This window comes from Lygodium microphyllum, chromosome 2 (assembly GCF_053477565.2).
Source record: "Lygodium microphyllum isolate KBCC chromosome 2, Lygodium_microphyllum_v1.1.10, whole genome shotgun sequence".
NCBI lineage: Eukaryota > Viridiplantae > Streptophyta > Polypodiopsida > Schizaeales > Lygodiaceae > Lygodium > Lygodium microphyllum.
Genome location: NC_141136.1, coordinates 70,760,336 through 70,780,154, shown reverse-complemented (window position 1 = coordinate 70,780,154; position 19,819 = coordinate 70,760,336). Strand labels below are relative to the sequence as shown.

General features: G+C 38.4%; 1 protein-coding gene across 2 annotated transcripts in view; it reads left to right on the top strand.

Annotated features, from left to right (window-relative positions):
- The window catches only part of LOC148039874 (uncharacterized), a 102,967-nt gene that overhangs the window by 33,950 nt on the left and 49,198 nt on the right, over positions 1 to 19,819 (top strand). For both annotated transcript variants that reach the window (XM_087694901.1, XM_087694909.1), the window contains exons 3-10: positions 14,312 to 14,464; positions 14,583 to 14,693; positions 14,805 to 15,017; positions 16,189 to 16,250; positions 16,490 to 16,541; positions 17,584 to 17,643; positions 18,578 to 18,652; positions 18,883 to 18,969. In XM_087694901.1, coding sequence (XP_087551027.1) covers positions 14,312 to 14,464; positions 14,583 to 14,693; positions 14,805 to 15,017; positions 16,189 to 16,250; positions 16,490 to 16,541; positions 17,584 to 17,643; positions 18,578 to 18,652; positions 18,883 to 18,969 — 813 coding nt within the window. The remainder of the gene's footprint in view (positions 1 to 14,311; positions 14,465 to 14,582; positions 14,694 to 14,804; positions 15,018 to 16,188; positions 16,251 to 16,489; positions 16,542 to 17,583; positions 17,644 to 18,577; positions 18,653 to 18,882; positions 18,970 to 19,819) is intronic.

Below are 19,819 nucleotides of genomic sequence, written 5' to 3'. Positions count from 1 at the left end.
TAAGCTTAGTAAAGCTAACAGCCCAAAAGATAACGTGGAAGCAAATGCTATGAAGGGAGTTTCCTATGCATTAGCTTGTGGCTCTCTTACGTATGCTATGGTTGGTACTCGTCCAAACATTGCTCATGCACACAAGAGAGTGTATTTGCTATGGGTAGGGTGCACTTAGTTTGTAGGGTTATTGTGATGCAGACATGGCAGGTGAGTTGGACACTCGGAGGTTCACCAGCAGGTATATCTTTACAATTGCTAGTGGGGCTGTTTCTTGGTGTTCCAGGTTGTAGAACATCGTTGCACTGAGTACCACTTAAGTTGAATATATATTAGCTACTGAAGCTTCTAAGGAAGCTATATGGTTGAGCAGACTTGCAGAGGAACTCGGCATGTCTATGGGTACTGTAGTTTTGAGATGCGATAGCCAGAGTGCTGTGTATCTTGCTAAAAATGCCATGTATTATTCACGCACAAAGCATATAGATGTGCGATATCACTTCATTAGACAGATTCTGGAAGATGCTCAAATCACATTGACCAAGGTCAAAACACAAGACAACCCTACAGATGTTCTCACTAAAATTCTAAGCATAGCTTAGCACGAGCATTGCATACGACTAGTGGGAGTTGATTAGAGGTTCACTTCGAACCTTTAAGTGGGAGGTTGTTAGGATAAAAGCCCGTTGAACCTTCCGTGTATAGTACATGTACATTATTTAGCTGTACATGTGAATGCACCCTTACGTGCCCTAAGTATAAATACATTTTATTCTTTGTGTACCAACATATCATTGGCACACTGATATTGGATAGTACTTTTACTCTACTCTCTCTCTCTCACCAGCTGTCACACTCTTACGCTCACTCCTCCTTGAACTTCTGCACATCTACAATTGAGCTCCAACATCATAATGACCAAGATCAAAACATAGGACAATCCTGCAGATGTTCTCACTAAAAGTCTAATCAAAGCTCAGCATGAACATTGCATACGACTAGTGGGAGTTGGTTAGAGGTTCACTTTGGACCTTTAAGTGGGAGGTTGTTGGGATAAAGGCCTGTTTGACCTCCGTGTAAAGTACTTACATATTATTTAGCTGTATATGTGAATACACCCTTATGTGCCCTAAGTATAAATACATTTTATTCTTTGTGTACCAATGCATTTATTGGTACACTAAAATCTAATCATACTTTAACTCTCCCTCTCCGACTCTCTTCAGCTGTCACTCTCACTCCTCAAACTGCTGTACATCCATCGTTGAGCTCCAACAGTAATAAGAGCATAATCCCAAGAAACTTCGAGCTTTATGAACACTATTCAATTCTCGCCATTCTAGAATAGCCTTGACTTTTTTTGGATCCATCCGAATCTCATCTTTGGATACAATATGATCCAAGTAATGAATCTCTTCTAGAAAAAAATCACTCTTTTTGCCATTCACATAAAGTTTGTGTTTGCGGAGTTTTTGAAATACTATTTTCAAGTATTGCTTATGCTTTTCTTCATCCTTTGAATGAACCAAAATATCATCAAAGAAAGTACTTGTAAACTTTCGACGTGCTCTAAAGATTCTTTCCATCATTCTATTAAGTTGTAGGAGCAATGGTGAGACCAAATGGTAGCACAAGAAGCTCATACAAACCAAAAAGTTGTCTTGAATGCTGTTTTATGAATATCTTGAGGAGCAATTATTATCTGATGATAGCCACTCTTCTTGTCAATCCGGCTTAATATTTCGGATCCATCTAGTCTATCCAAGATATCATCAAATCTTGAAATGGGAGATCTATTCTGAATCGTAATTTTGTTGAGGACCTTTTAGTCCTTATGTATGTACCAAGATCAATCTTTCTTCTACACTAAAGAGGACCGGAGAGCAAAAAGGTGAGGAATTGGGTCTTATTACACCCTTCTCCAAGAGCTCATTCACTTGCTTCGTAATCTCCTTTTATTTTGTTGGTCTCACATGATAGGGTGGCCTATTTGGAGGTGAGTTTCCAAGAATGAGATCAATATGATGATCTTTTAGTCTCTCTAGTGGTAACTTGTCAAGTAAAGTATTTGCAAAATAATCTTCATACTTCTTTAAGAAACTCATTGAGTTCTCATTCATATTTGAGATGGACTCTTAAATTCTAGGCTCTTTGTTAGAATCTTTGACAAAAATCAAGTTTGAGGAAATAGACTTTTTCATTGCTTTACAAATTTGTACATGGAATAAGATGGGAATAGAGTTTTCCTTCACTTTCATGTCAAAAGATACATTTTAACTCTTACAAGTGAATCTAAACTTATTTTGATTTCAATCAATGGTTGAATCTATTTTTCTTTACCAAGGTATTTCTAATGTAACATCACACTGACCAAGATCTCCCATGACAAAACTCTCATGATCTGCATAATCTCCTATCTCAATTTGTAGTTTCCCAAGAATGGGAGTAACTTCAGACTCCATTCCTTGAAAAGCAGCACTTGACATTTTGGGTGTTTCAAGCCTCTCCTTTGGTAGATGTAAAGCTTCAACAATTTGAGGATGGATATAATGATATGTAGCCCTTGTATCAAAATGAGTGAGAACAACTTGATTAGCAATCTTACCCTAAGCCATAAAAAGCTTTATTTTCTCTGACAGAGTTTCATCTTGTTGCAAGGATTCCTTAGGTAGAACATTTGCTTGAGGTGTCTTTTGAGGCTGGTTTTTCTTCTTTGTCTTATTAGGACATTGACCAGCCATGTGTTCTTTTTCTCCACAAGAGAAATATAGTTTTTTTCTTGTATATTATGCTAAGTATCGATACGTTAGTTTCTTTTTGGATGGCAAAGGTAATCTACCTCCATTCTTATGCTTTGGTTCTTGTTTATCTAACTTCTTTTGGTCAAACATCTTAGTCTCCTTCCTCTGTGGTTTTTCTTTTGAGGCTTTACTAAGCATCCATGGCATATATAGTCCTTTAGCTTTTATGCCGCATCTTGGGTTTCTTCCAAAGTATCGGGCTTTGCTATCTTGATAGCTCACCGTACTGTCGGATATAATCCATGGATAAACTTTCTCATCTCCATATTGGAAGGAACTTCATTAAGAGATGTAAATTTAAGAGAAACAATTGCAAACGTGATGATATATGTTTCAATATTGTCTTTATGGCTTTGCTCTAGTTGATCCCATTCTTATTGCATATCGGCTTCAAAGGATGAAGGAAGAAACTTCTTGTCGAATATCTCCTTAAACTCATTTTCAAGACTTAGATTTCTTTCCCTCTTGAACAACTTTAAGCCACCAATTTAAAGCAACATTGTTTAAATGCAATTTGATCATGCTAATTTTTGATTTTTTTGGTATATTTTCACCACAAAAGCAACATCAAATTGTCTAGTAAAAGACACAGTTGTTTGAGAAACTGTCTTACCATAGAAAACATCAAACTTGACACTCTTCTCTCCAAGCTTGAAGTCTTCTTTAGCATTGTTTTTCTTTGCTAAAAACATCTTTGGATATTCAGCTACCATGGAAGTAGCTGGTTCTTTGACATTCTCTCCTTGGCCTTCTCCATGGAGAGATTCTTGGGACAAGAGGAGGCATCTTGTGTATAATGAGACTTTGAAGTCATTGCTTGGATAAATCCTCGAATGATAGGTGATATGTTACATTTCATAGACTTAGTTGCATCAATAACTTTGATACCTTTCAAGCTAAGATAGGCCTTCGTAGTCGCAATACCATTTGTCTTAAGAGCCTTCTCGGTAAGGACTTCAGCGCGTGCTTTAGCCCTTCTTTTCATCAAAGCTTAAATTTCTAGATCGACTTTCAACTCCTTGTATCTTTGTATCTTTTCATAATCAAAGAAGTATACACATACAACGTTTCGGGAGCCTTGTGGTTGTTCATCAAAATTCTTCTCTTTGCCTCTTGACATGGTAAGAAAGTTAGGTCCAAAGATCTTGTCACCTAGAAAAGTTCTTGCAAAGAAGAAGTCCTTGCTTTGATATCCATGTAAGCACGGGAAAGAACGTGAATGATAATACTTTGAACTTAATCAACTTGAACAATTATCACCATGAAAATTGAGAGAGAGAGAGAGAGAGAGAGAGAGAGAGAGAGAGAGAGAGAGAGAGAGTCAACACTACGTTGAGAGAACCGGCCCCTCCCTCTTTACAGGAATTTATTGAAATAAAACCACATACACTAAGTGCATGAGTCATATATAAACTGTTGATTTGCTGCAATTCTGAAAATTAGGGTTTTGAAATCTTAATTTTTGGAAACTCAGGTAGCAAGTCAATTTTCTTTTTTAGTGTTTGGATTAGATTAAACTAAGTAAAAAGTGCTTCTTGGATGAGATATATATAGGAGAATACAAAGTATGTGGTTGAAATTTTAGCATGAGAGCTTATTCCAAATGAAGAGAAACATCTCTAATATATAGGTGTGGGCTTGAGTGCTCAAAAGTGAAAAGTAGAGGCTACAAGAACACTTGTCTCTTCAAAATGGCACATGTCCTATTTTAGATGCCACATGTCACTTTTCTAAAGAAAGAAACTTTCAAACCTTCTACTTAAAAATCTCTACAATGGTTAAGAATTTGAGATAGCTATTCAAGATAAAATTGTTCTTTGTGAAATTCCAGAGCCTTTGATATGAATAAAATTTCCATTTCAACAACTCCAAAAAATAGTAATCTCGTAAATTTTAAGAGTCGCCAAATTTAGCTTATAGAGAGCTTCATTATATAGATTCACTAGTTTATAGTTTGTTTCTTTGATCATAGGCATTTGGTTTCGCCTTGTGAAACCACTGATTATATGGGCTTCCAATCAATGCGACTATTTGAGTGTAAAAGTCTTAGTCGTTTGAGCTTTTTGGTTAGTCTTACTACTCAACTAAATTTTTAATTTCTCTTGGGCAGCTCATCAATGACAACCCAAGTATAATTATAGGGTGTTTTAGCTATTGACCATCCTTAAATAGAAAGATATATATTTAATTATATTTTAAAACACTTAAATAATACAGATCGTCTTTCAAAGTACATGAGCATCAAATTAGTTTGAAATCATTGAGCCAATATGTCTTGGTAACAATTGATATACAAAAGGTTAGTTATAATCCTTGTATGTTGATCACTTTTCACTCCAGGGGGGTTTTTAGGGATTGACTCGCCTACGCTCACAGAGGAGTATCGGCGATCCACAATAGGACATTGGGGCTCTTTCTACTCTTCCTACGAGAGGTTTTTATCTGAAGTCACATTATTCTCTATATTGTGTGTTTATGTTATATAGTTCGGTCCCTTACCATACTTTATACCTTTCGAGTGTGAACGCGCTTTAACAACCCTAATGTCTAAGGGTTGTACTTTGTACTTTCACTTACACACTCGGGTATTGCATCATGTGTAGAGCTATGTCTTCACTCTCACTCTCTCTATTGTCTATTGTGTACTTTCATTTTAGAGCTGTCATCTCCCTTCTCAACAGACAGATGTGTTTAGCAGTGTGAGCTAAGGGATGGTAGGCGGTAGTCTAGACGGGCAAAATTGGAGACATTTTTTTTTCTTCTTTCTCTTCTCTCTCTCCTTTTTACCTAGCATGGAGCAAGGAACCAAAGTCAACGGTGATGACACTGTGCAGGTAGATAGGGATAGATTGACTAGCCAACAAACGAGACAAGTAGATGGAAACTATAGGTTGTGTCAAGGTGGAGCAGACTACTACGTTGGTGCACTTCTTCAACTTCTCTTTCTTCTTGATCTTCAACTATTTTTTCTTTTCCTTGTTGGCTTGGGGTGGAGGTGTGGGCTTCAATGAGGCGACTCTTCCATTTCAAGGGAGTTGTGGCAATGACTGATTGAGGTGTAGTCGAATTCAGCTCTGATATCACCATTGGATATGGAGCTTATGTGTGACCAATAGGTTTTGGCTTATAGAACTTTGAGAGAGAGAGAGAGAGAGAGAGAGAGAGAGAGAGAGAGAGAGAGAGAGAGAGAGTCTTGCAAGTACAGAAACTGAATAGATAGATTGATAATATTAAGTGAGAAATGTGGCTTGAAAGTACAAGTGATAGAATGTAAATATGTAGAGAAAGGTGGTTTAGCAAGTGAGAGATGTGGCTTGAAAGTATAAATGATAGGTTTTGAATTTATTGGGAAAGCTGTTAGGTAACCTTTTGACCTTTATTTAATCCTAAGTGGTGCAAAAGGTATTCCAATCTAAACACATACTTTTACACACAATAAATGTGTGTTTACACATGAGGATAAATAAAGCTAATAGTTCTCTTTGCAATGTTCCTCTATTGTTGTGTTGTCTCTCCTCGCTTGTGTTGTGCAGTCTATTACAATAGTCTTGTACACTTCCATCGATGCACCCACTTCTGACAATGTGTGTAGGATATTGGTATAGAGGTCTTGTCATAGAGACTGCCATAGGAGTTGTCGTGAATAGGGTGGATCCATAATTGATGAGCTAATTAATTTGCTAACACTCTCTCTTAGATCATGGGTGATGTGATACAATATAATGATACCATTGCGACCGATACATGATGCATCATATAAGCCCAGAATGAATAGTTCGTTCTATCCAGCTTATCTTCACAACATCTAACATATGGAATACATCATTGTTTCCAACCATGGCCATTGGCTGTTCTTGATGCAGAAGTTACCTGTATAGAGGAAAACATGCACAAAACCAAGCTGTGCTATGTAATAGAGTATAAATGAAGATTGTAAGGACTCTTATTTGCACTATTGTCACTATTGTGTAGTTATGTAGTAGTGCAAATAGAGGCTAAAACGAACATGAATTAAAAATTTGATGATGCCAAGCCTTTGCGGGTTTGCCCCTCAGTTTATATCCACCTTTGAATGCTCGTAAAATCTCATCACAATTAGACAAAGTCAAGTGGAGGGTGTTGACAACTTTGCCCAAGAGGTTGAAGCTTGCTTTGATACCAATTGTTGGATTTAGGATTGGAGGGATGAAAGTACATAACTTGGAGAATAAAAAGCTTGAGAGAGCACAACTCAAAGTGTATTGAGAGTTATCAATGAAGAAGATTTACAAGACTAAGTGTGCTCTAAAAGTGAATATGTATATATACAAGGCCCTAGGGGAGGGGGTGGGGGGGATTCTAAAGAGGGAATAAATTTCTCTAGCAGTCCTAATTGTATTCACATGTCACTACCAAAATATAATAGCACTCTTGGGGCCATTTCCCAACCATTGGAGACCATTTTGGTGAAGGCAACTACATATTCTTGACCTTGGGAAGTTGATGATTGCTGTTGATGTACTTTCTCTTTGAAGATTATAGCCTCTGATGCTCCAGTCACTATTGGTGAATCCATTTGGGCTCAAATTCACAGCTTCCTTCAAGAACCTAATTTACAATAGAAACTAGGTGTTACATTAATAAATGTAGCTTATGAGAGAGAGGCGCGAGGGATGACCGTCCGGGGGCCTTGGACACCCGAATGGGGTCAAGGGGAGCCTAGAGAGTAAGTGAGTCTAAGAATAGTAGGACTCACCTGAAGCGGACGACTGACAGTCGAATTAGGAGGAGGAGCCAGCAATCTTCTAGGCGAGGTTGGATGGTGAGAGGAAAGGATCTCTCGAGCCATTTTCCTGTTACGAAATGAGGGTTGTCGGCAGAGTTGTCGTCAGAAGATAGTCTACCAAATACGTGACATTGGTATCAGAGCCGCATCAACTATCACTTGGCCATCTCTCGCCCAGCTACGCAACGCACGGAGAGTTTGGGTTCACGATTTAAAGTTGGACCCGTAATCTATTTGGGCCGTTGCCTGTGGGCCGTTGCTCGTTATCAAGATGACTTTGATAAGGCAAAAAAAGAAAGGCCGTGTTTCAATTGTCTATCCCCTAACCATGCTGCCTGGAATTGCCCTCAAAGGAAAAAGGGGGAAGATAAAGGAAAGGATAAGGACAAGGGCAAGAGAAAAGAAAAACAAATCCATGTAGTGCAGACCCCAGAATTAAAGGGGCATGGAAAGTATAAATCTTTAGAGGCCTTGCACAAGGATATACAACACAGGTGTTGTATGTTAACTTGTATGTGGTAGCCTACTTTTGGGCCACATGATTTAGTTAGAGTGCATGGATTAATAGCTGGAAAGAGGGTTAGAGTCATGATTGATGACTTTGCCATCCACAATTTCATAAATTATGCACTTGTCAAAAAATTGAAACTTCCCCAACAAAAGAGTGGGCATCAATATGTTGTTCGTATGATGCAAGGTCAGGATAATAAAATATGGGATACAATGGTATCCAATTTGGAAATTGAGATCCAAGGATATAAAGATAAACTTGATTTCCAAATTATGAATATGGAAAGAGCCGATATTGCTTTAGGGAGGGAGTGGCTATGGTGATTGGAACCATCCTTAAAACGTAGTTATCATCATAATACATTGGAATTTGAAAGGGATGGTACGACTTTTGTGATTCAAGGTGAACATGAAGTATCTGATAACCCTTTGTTGTGTTTCATTGAAGTTCAGAAGCTGATAAAGAAGGAAGCTTGTGAGGTATATATGTTATGGTCCCTTCCTGTACAGAACCCTTTTACTTTCTGTAATATAAAGGAACAATTTTCTTATGTTTATGAGCTGAATGTAAGTAATAAATTAAGTGGTTTGTTAGATGAATTTAAAGATGTGTTTCCTTCTGATTTACCAAGTGGCCTTCCACCAGATAGGGGTGATGTAAATCACCCAATTGACATAGATAGGGATACACACCCTATTTCTAAACCACCTTATAAGCTAAGTGAAATATAGCACCAAGAAGTTGAAAGACAAATTAAACATTATCTTGATAAAGGGTTTATACAACCCAGTAATTCACCTTGGGCTTCGCCAATTTTATTGGTAAAGCAAAAAGATAGTTCTATGCGATTTTGTGTTGATTATAGAGCACTTAATAAGATAACAGTGAAGAATAAATTTTCTATGCCCAGAATGGAAGATCTTTTTGATCAATTACAAGGGGCAAAATTCTTCACAAAGATAGACTTAAGATCAAGCTATCACCAAGTAAGAAGTAAGGCACAATATGTTCCTAAGATAGCATTTCGTACTAGATATGGGCATTATGATTTTTTGGTGATGCCTTTTGGCCTCACTAATGCACCAGCTACTTTTATGAAGCTGATGAATAGTGTGTTACGGCCCTATCTAGGATACTTTGTAGTAGTCTTCTTGGATGATATCTTGATCTTTAGTAAATCAAGAGAAGAACATTTGGAATACTTAATAGTTAATAACCCATTTACTTTATGCGAAGAAAACTAAATGTGAATCCTTTTCACAAGAGGCCAAATATTTGGGGCATATGATCTCGAAAGAGGGAATCAAGATGGATCCAGTAAAAGTAAGGGCAATTATTGAATGGCCATCTTCAAGGAACCTGGAAGAGCTGCAGGTCTTCCTAGGTTTATCTGGATTTTATTGTAGATTCATTCAAGATTATGCCAAAATAGCTGTTCCAATGACAGATCAACTGAAAGGGAAAGGGAAAAGCTTTAATTGGATAATAGACCAAAATGAAAGTTTTCAAAAACTTAAGGTAGCTATTGCTATAGCTCCAGTACATTTAATTGTGGATCCTAATAAACCATTTGTGGTTGAAGCCGATGCCAGTGATAAGGCGATAGGCGCGGTCTTATTACAAGAAGGTTGACCAGTTGCTTTTGAAAGCAAGAAATTAGATCGTGCAAAACGGAATTATTCTGTTTATGAGAGGGAGCTGTATGCAATAGTACATGCAATGAAGAAATGGAGGCACTATCTGTACAGTGCCAAACTTTTGATCTTGTCGGATCATGAAAGCATTAAGTGGCTTAATGACCAACCGGATCTACAAGGGCGTAAAGCCAGATGGGCCGAATTCCTTCAAGAGTTTGACTACGAAATAAGGTATAGAAAGGGGAAGTACAATATAGTGGCTGATGCACTCAACAGAATGCCCATCATAAATGAATTGAGTTTTACTCAGTTCACTTCCGATTTACTTGAATCTTTGAAAGGAAAATGCGAGGTTGATACGACATATTCCAACATATGGGAAGCAATAGAAAATGGGGATCCAAATGGAAGGGCCTCCACTGAGGAAGGAATATATGAGGATGTTCAATAAGGAAATGGAGCATTAGGGGTTGCTCAAATGAGATTCAAATGGAAGAATTTTATCATTGATAATGGTTGTTTACTCTACAAGGGTAGGGTATGTGTCCCGAAAGATGATGAAATAAGGCGCCAGATACTCTTTGAGTGTCATTATACCCCTAGTGCGGGACATCCAGAAGTTAATAAGACTTATAGTCTTATTAAAAGGCAGTTCTATTGGCCTGGAATGAATAAAGACGTCCTTGACTATGTGGTTAAATGTAATAAATGCCAGGTTAATAAAGCTGAAAGATTGAAAATGGGAGGACTTTTCCACCCATTAGAGATTCCTTCGGGAAAATGGGAGAGTATCTCCATGGACTTTATTGTTGCGTTACCTAGAACACAGAGGGGGCACGACTCTGTGTGGATGATTGTGGATAGGTTAACCAAAATGGCTAGGTTTATTCCAACTTCAATTGATGTTAAAACACTAGAATTGGCTAGATTGTTCGTAGAGAACATATACCAATTGTATGGCCTTCCGGCAAATATAGTTTTTGATCGAGATAGAAAATTTGATAGTCAATTTTAGTGTGCTGTATTTAGGAAGTTGGATACTAAACTTAGCATGAGTATGGTGGACCACCCGCAAACTGATGGGCAAACTGAAAGGGTTAACCAAATCCTTGAAGATATGCTCAGGGCATATGTAAGTAAAAGGCAAACTAATTGGGAAGAGTATCTACCGATAGCAGAGTTTGCATATAATAGTGCCAAGCACTCTTCCACTGAATATAGTCCATTTATACTAATGTATGGGGTTCTGCCCAGAGCTCCTCATGCAGTGGGACTGCATAAGGAAAAGATTCAGGCAACCAAGGACTTTTTGGAGGATATGAATAGTATGTTAAAATGTGCTCAAGAAAATATTAAAAAAGCTCAAAATCGAGCTAGAGCTTATGCAAATTCTCATCAAAGAGACATCTTTGAAGAAGGAGAATTGGCCTATCTTAAGGTGCCTGAACAAACTAAAACCATGAAAACGGGACGATGTCCAAAGCTTTCACCCAGGTATTGTGGTCCTTTCACAATACTTAAAAGGGTGGGAGAACAGGCTTACAAGCTTCAACTACTCTGCTGGTAGTAAAACACATCCAGTTTTTCATGTAAGTAAGCTAAGGAAGAAGCTGGGTGATTTGGACAATCTAATATTAAATGATAACATTCAGGAGCTATTAGATGACCAATCTAATCCACATGAACCAGAAAGAATATTAAATGTTCGTAACAGACGAACAAGGAATACTATTTATCAAGAATATTTGGTCAAATGGAAAGATTGTTCAGAAGAAAGCTCAACATGGGAGCAAGTAAGTACTTTAAGGAAAAGGTTTTCCAATTTACAATTGGACCTTCCAAGTATCCTTTTCGAGAACGAAACCGATTCTTAAGGGGAAGGAAATGTTACATTAATAAATTTAACTTATGGGAGACAGGCGTGAGGGATGACCGTCCGGGGGCCTTGGGCACCCGAATGGGGTCAAGGGGAGCCTAGAGAGTAAGTGAGTCTAAGAATAGTAGGACTCACCTGAAGTGGACAGCTGGCAGTCGAATTTGGAGGAGGAGCTAGCAATCTTCTAGGCGAGGTTGGGTGGTGAGAGGAAAGGATCTCTCGAGCCATTTTCCTGTTACGAAATGAGGGCTGTCGGCAGAGATTTCGTCAAAAGATTTTCTACCAGATACGTAACACTAGGATTTGACAGCCACCTTGGGAAGCGTGCTCAGAAATTGAGGCTTGGGACTTGGAATTCAGTTGCTGAATTTGAAAAATTCCAAAGGATTCCAAGAGGCCTGCTTTCCATAATTGAATTTCAAGTTGGAGGCCAATCCTTGTAGAATCAAGGGGCAAATTGAATTTAGGACTTGCTTTCCATCTTGAGCAGCAAGGGGAATTGGAAATTGAAGGAGATTCTTGGTGTACTTCAAATTAATTTCAATTCAAGCGAAAGAAATACTGCAAGGTGTGCCAATTTTTGGGGCCAATCAGGTGTCCATTGTCCAAGATTGATTGGTAACAATTTCATTTCATAACAATTTCATTTCAGTATATATGAAGTTCATGCTTGCTGTGATTAGTGTTTTATCATGTCATTACCACCCTTTCATGGAAAGGAAGGCTGGTTTCACTTGACCACAGGATTATGATCCCGCGACATTGTTTATCTCAATTAGTTCCTAGAGATTTGAGGATATTGCTGAGATTTTGCTGAGGTTCTCAACCATATGACTGAGTGATCCCATCGGACTTTTTATCTTGAATAGTTCCCAGAAACTAGAAGTTATTGCTAAGGCTTAGTGAGTGAAGAACGATGTTCTTTTGGAGCTGTTTGCGAGGATGTTGATTTGTGTTGCTTGCTTTGAGGGTAAATTGGTCAAGGTATTTGTGAGTGGCCAATCCAATATTTGGTAATCGCCTCAGCCATTTGCACTTGCTGATCTGTGGCAACAGCTCGTGAGCTTATTTTATCTACCTCCTTTGTTTACTGGTTGGATGGAAGAAACTTGTAAGTCGCATTCAGATGTTTTCCAGTGAATAGATGGATGTTATGCCTAGTTGAGTAATTCTATGCATGAAAATAATAGAGATCATGATGCTGGTGTGGTAGGAGAACAATGGTGTGACTTGTCACCAAATGGACCCCCCCTTGTCATGCTGATTTTGACATAGTTAAAGGGGTTTAAATGGGAAGGGCCCCTACGATACTGGATCAATGTCCCCCACTTGAAACTATTTAGATGGACTTGTCCCAGATTGGATGACCCTCCTCACCATCATTTGTTTGGTAAAATGAGTTGGATGTATTGCATTAATGTAAAGTGGGTGTTATGTTTTGTGAGAATACAACAAAAGAACGAAGTAAAAAGCTAATATATATGGTGGTCCAACTCAAGAAGAGAGACTCTGAGAGAGGCAATCAAACAAAGGTTGCTGAAGTGATCCTTGGAAGAAGCTGCAAGAGTAAAAAGGTGGGATGAGACACACTTGTGCACACACATTCATATTTAAATCTCTTTGCCCCAACCAACAAACATCCCCAGCCCCCAAAAACACACACTCACACACACGTACATACACATAGGGCCCTCCTTTTTGCAACTACATATGAAGGTATGCATATTCTAATGGCTTTTTAGTAACAGATAAATATGCCATCTCATGCCCATCCCATCCTTGTTTCCCTGTTCCCATTCCCTGTCCTGTCTTTCAGTGTCTTTGGCCAATCTTAGTGGATTGCAATGTGGCAAGTAGATTATATATTTACAAGCAAGGCCTTTGGCTCTGAGGGTTAAAATGAGCTCCTACCAAGATGAAGACATGTGGAAAACATAGGGAAATGATAATTTTCTAGCTTGACAACTATGAAACTTCCATTTTCAAAGAGTTTCTCTTGCCATATCAAGTTATGTCTATGTGTTTCTCAAAGTTTCCCTTCACTGTTTGTTTTGTGAAGAAGTTTACATTTTGATATTGGCTAACTATTTCTTAGCAGTGTCTGCTTTAAGTTCTAAGCCATTGCTGTTGCAACAGGATTGCCAATTGCCCTTGCCTTTTGTCCATTGCAATTGTCTTTCTGTTGCATGTGTCATGTTACAAGCACCTCTATTTTGCTGCATCTGTTGTGAGTTCCTTCCCCTTGGTGTTTGATTTCGTCCCTTATGGGCGAAGCCAGAGTGCTGCTTCTAGCTTTATCATCAATCTTTTTGCTTCTTGTTGTTAAGTCAATAACGGGGTTTACAAGAAGAAATGGCTATCATTATACATGTTCTACTGCTGTATATTGGTCTGTTCAACAACATGCTCTCTTTTTCATCACCATCTAAGTGTCTTTCTTGCCGTCGACGAGATTAAAGAATATTCCCGACTGCAAGTAGATGCTGATTATTTTATTGAAGTGTGTACATAGTAAGGCTATAAGTTCTCATTATTCATGTCTTTGATCTTCATCCCATTCATGCCCATGCTTCATTGCATCTTCATTTTTCTTTAATACTCATGCCGAAGTTTGTCTTGGCCTGTTTGTAAAATAATAGTTGGGTTTGTAGCTTTGAGTGCCTAAGATCTTCCTCTGTTAATCAAGAAAGATAATTAGAAGGATCTGCTTATCTTGCTATTTCCCTTCAGATTTGCCTTCTTTCTGTCTGGATAAGAACGGGCTACTGGCTCACAGATGAGGGGATTCAAAAACTGATAATCGAAAGAGAAGATAGTCTACAGTATGAGAATTCTTCTGCTAACAAAGAGCTCATGCTGTCGGTCTGTATAAAGGGTAAGAAGGTAAAAATGGAAGATCTAATCACACCCATATCCTGCATTCACAACAGACTTCATGTAATTTCTGTTCATCATTTGAGACTGACACATGTTCTGAGTACCTTTTCCATGTTGAGTCCAGATGCTAGGCCATGTCTTGGTTGATGAAACCACTTGGCTTCCTGTAAGGATTGAAATCAAGGCTTTTGGAGGTATTGAAAGATGGGAATTTACAGACTGGCAATGTCTTAAGGTTTGTTCATATATCATTGTATTCAAAATCTCATTAATTTTTATTTTCTTCAACTTTCATGTTATGCATGGATATGTGAAGTTTTACCAAGGGAGTGTAAATTGTTGACAGCCTGGAAGCTTCATGTTTGCCAAGTCAACAGCATACTGGCCTGCATCTGGTGGAAGACATCTGTATTCTGTGTCTGGGAACAGCATCACATGCAGCATGCATGATCTATCTCAAGACTGCTTGTATTCCCAGCCAAGTACATCAGTATTACCACGGCATACAGCAAACTATCCTCGTGTGCGATTTAATAACTCTTGCCCCCCTTCTGTGAAGGTATATCTTGGCTAATAACAGCTCTATGTGAATCTTGTGTTGGTCAAAATTGTATTGTATCTCTAATAGACAATAACCTGTAGAAACATTAGTAAAGGACAAAGATTGGGGAAACCTTTGGGTTAGAATGTCGAATCTCGATGCATTTGTTGGTACTGGTGATATTGTAAGACATTATGGGTTGATCACAAAAATGCTTGGCCTGGCTCGGAGCTGTCTGTTTTGGCTATTGCAATCCCTTCAGTGCACCGAGCTGTAGTGATTTATTCAAGTGTATGCAGGATGTTGGGTCCAATGATATACCCTGCAATGTTTATTCAAGCTGTATGATTTGTCAAGTGTATGCAGAACATAGGCTTCAACAAGAGATCCTGCATTGTTTGTCGATAGTGTGCAAAGAAATGAATATGATATATAAAATACTTACTAGATAGGCTAGAGCTTTTAAACCTAAGCCTGTGTTCTTAACTGTTTTGGTAAATGCTGTTTAGCAAACGTCTGGGAAAATTTGAAATGATCAATTTTTATTCTGATGTGCAAAATATTTGCAATTGTGATATTTGCTATTGTGAAGTTTTGATTTTCAAATCCTCAAGATTCCCATATTTGCTATTATGAATTGGAAATCCTCATCTCTCTTTACTATTTTTTAGTACTTTTCACCCACCTTATACAGATGCTGTAAAAACCTCTGCACTTTATGTGCCACTCACATATGGGTTGGATGTGCTATTCACATCAAACCCTCTATGTTCTGTGAATTTTGTCTTGCAACTTTTTTACAAAGGCTAATTTATCTTAACTCCCATATTTTGGGCAGACTTCTTTTATCAGCTGAATGCAAGCATGATCAATCGATCTTAAGGACTTCATAGAAATTGTGCTCTGAACGTGCTATTTATATATGGGTTCAATGTGCTGAACCTGTATATTGTAGGTCTGTGCAGTGAATTTTGTGTCTTGCAAACTTTTTACAAAGGCTTATTTATGTTGACTCCTGTATATTGGGTGAACTCATTTCATCTTACCAGTCTTTTCAATCAAATGCAAGCATCATCAAAGAATATGCAGGGAATTAGGTACTTACCAAAAAGTTAATCACATGAATTTAATATTTCGAGCAGGAAAATAAAGCTCTTTCACCCTTGGCTGCCATGTTTCTTGGTATTAGATGGTGCGTGCAAGGAGCGGTCAGCATCTTGTTTGCCCTATGGTTGATGGACGTGACATTGGGTAATCAAAAACTAGTATCTATTTCATATTGTTGGAGGTCAAAATTGCTTGAATTTCTTTTAGTTTGGTATTGTGAATATATTTTTTCAATACTTGCTTCACATTTTTTGTGCTTAAATGCTATTTTCTTATATATGGAGTATAAGAGAACCATAAATCTCTTAATGAGAAATGGTTCTTGGAATGGTAAATTTCTTGTCACAGAAGGACATGACCTGTTTGCTATGTTGATTCTTTAGGTATTTCATAATTGATACAGGAGCAAGTGGTTTGGTTATCTCTAGGAAAAAGGTAAGGAATCTCTACCATCCTTTGGGCTACAATTTGAATCTTTAAAATTCTCTCTCTTGATTCTGTACAGTGATTCTTAATATTGCTACTGCTGTGCAGGGCACTAGGTTTTTTTCTCAGCAAATAGTTTAGATAACAGTGGAGCTAATGGTCTGGGGATTTGTTTCTTTGCGCTTAGTTTAGACCAATGGAGCTAGATTCATTTCTCAAAGATTTGTCAGATACCAACGAAGCTAATGGTCTCAAGACTAAAGGACTTGCATATCCCTTAGAAACATTCTGTTTACGTTTGCATAGAAGTACGATCTTTATTCTTGGAAGGAGACATTAAAAATAGAGTGTGCGTGTTGCATAAGGTTCATTTATAGTGCAGCTAAAATTGACAGAATAAGATTCATGTCTAGATTATACTACATTCTCTGTAAGTGTGAAGATTTACATTTAATGAGCATGCAATGGAAGCTGTTAGTTTCATTCAAATGCACTAACCAGAGCTTGGTATGTACTCTATATTAATCTGACCACATTACCTTTGATGTGATCAAATGCTGAAATATGGAGAAAGAAACCTCTATAAAAAGAGGCTTTCTTTGTTTTTGTGGTCTACAACAGATGCAGTGGGCCAGCAATAAATGTGAACTTCAACTTTCCATGCGTAGGAATCAGCCTTACTATATATTGGTGCAGTTCAAGTAGTGAAGTATGACTTATCTTTTACAAAGGTTGGGATCATGCCCAGATCTGTATGTGGATATCGTAGTGGCAGGAGCACAAGCCTGTGTGACTCCACTGTATCACTTAATTTCTTATCGTAAAGGTTTTGGGGTAAACCTTCTTTTTTATAAAGCAGACACTAGATGAATTAATGGGATGCTTCTTCTCTCCATTGTTTAAGACATTCATTAGTTATTTAACATGATACTCATTCCAGTTGTAGGAATAAACACTGTTTTGTGCAGCAAATCAGAGATTGACATGTACATTCAGTTTGCATGTAACATATGTACTTTTATCAACCCAAGGAAGTTTCGTTTTGATCCAGGCAAATGAGGCCAATATGGTTGCTTTTGGTGAAGCTTTTGGGATAGGGGTTGAGGGTAAGGTGAGAAAATTTTGTTATATTGCTTATGTTTGGGTTTTTGTGATCCAACTGTACCTAAAGCTGAATAGAAAACTTCAAGTTTATAAGCCCCACTTATTAATTTTTGCAAGGTTCAGAAAAATGCTTCTTTGCTTGCTTTGTCTCAATTATGGCGTAGCGGTTTTTGGTTATAATAAAATATAGCAGAAGTCACAAAACACGTGTTATGACATTAGTTTTAATGTGCTTTTCTTGGTTGGCCCGCTTATGAAAACCAACTAAGATTTGGCAGTTTCTATGCACTGTTTCTACTCTAATATGGCATGTATTGCAGACAGCTAATGCTGGCAAGTTCTGTAAGAGTTTATGCGTCAGCCTTGTAGTAAAATAAAACTGAACTGTTGGCACATGTTTGATTATGTTTTGTTTATAGCAGACTCTACAATTACCTCTTCCAACTGCTCAGTGCATAGATGGAACAATGCTCCAAGATTTGGGAAGCCTTGCACAGCACCCTCTCCCTTGCCTGGATCCTTTCTCTTCTTATTACAAAAGGTCTTTAAATGCTAGCATCTGTCTTGAGCCCGAGTTAAATTAACTTGTATAGTCTTGCCATTGCAGTTTGTAGGGGACAAATTCAGTTTCATCCTTGACCTCCTTGACACAATGTTGAAAAAGCCCATAAATTCGCAATAGAGTGTTATCATGTGCAATAGATCTACTTTATGAAACTTCAATGTTTGCTGGTGGCACTGTGCACTTTGAAGCTTGCTTGCACCGATGCATTTCATAGTGTGGAACTCTTCTTCTGACATTCTGTTTTGGTTTTTCTTTTCTGAGGTCTTATGTTTATGTTTTTTTTTCCTTTTCTTTTGGGTGGGGCCTGGGGGAAGGTGGTGGTGGGAAGAGAGGATTAATTAATTGTAGAATGGTGTCTGGCATGTTGCATGTTCAGTTCAGGACTAGGTTTCGGAGAGGAATATGTTTTCAGCTGGGTCCATTGCAGATCGACTTTCCACTTTATATGGAGGTAAGCTTCTAAGGACTATTAAGGACTGTATTTGACATCTGCAGACTTGGTCGTGTAGTGGCTATTTGAGTTTTTCTGACCTTATGTATAAAAAATTGCATAGAATAAATAAACCATAATCCATATCTAAATTCTCTGTGTCACAGTTAGAGCATTTCCTTTTAATGCCAATCTCTATGCAGATTTTCCATTCCTTTTTGGGGTGATGCAGAAGGACCTTGCTTTTGCAGGCTCCTTCAGATGAGGTAGTCAAACAAGTGACAGAAGGTGTGTCAGGAGTGTGTGGCTACGATATATTTTACAACTGTGTTGTTGAGGTATGATTTAAACTAATAGCCTTGCATCTCATGAATTCATAGAGATAGACGTTTCATGTTTGCAAGGCAACTGTCTCAAAATTTTGAGATTCTATATTCAAAGAATGGCCTTCTGCAAAAGGTGTTGCTTTATAGAGCTAGATTTTTCTTTCCTCTTTCTCTAGAATATAAGTAAAGCTTTAGAATATAAGTTGCTTGCAAATGAGTATCAGCTGTACTTTAACAACAATTCCTTTTAAAAATCAGAGCATGTATGGAATTAACGAGAAGAAAAAGAAAGAAAGTTGTATTAACATCAGCAAAAGGCCAAATGACCTATGAGATGAAAATGAAAAATCACTGATCTCTTTATGAGAGAGAGAGAGAGAGAGAGAGAGAGAGAGAGAGAGAGAGAGAGGGGATGGTGACCTGTCGCGACTGTCCTGCATCGACCTGCTCAAACCCTTGCCTGTACCATTGCGCACAGTCTGCTGCCTAAGGTCAGTGGGTGCCTGTCGCTGTGTGCCCAACTCAGAGAGAGAGAGAGCTTGTTTGTGCCGAGTGTTTTCTACCTGCCCTGCATAACGCTGCGCCCCTGTGGGACTGCGACCTGTGAGCCACCAGCTTGCATCTCAGGTGCCTGCCGCCTGTTCCTGCAGTATGCAGAGTCGGCTGTTTGGCACACAGAGAGAGAGAGAGGGAGAGAGAGAGAGAGAGAGAGAGAGAGAGAGAGAGGCAGAGAGAGAGAGAGAGAGAGAGAGAGAGAGAGAGAGAGAGAGAGAGAGAGGTGTGGAACGCGATGGACGGATGGAGGATGCGTCGAGCGATGGCGGAACTGGCTGGGGCCTGACCTGGTGACGCGCGTCCTGAC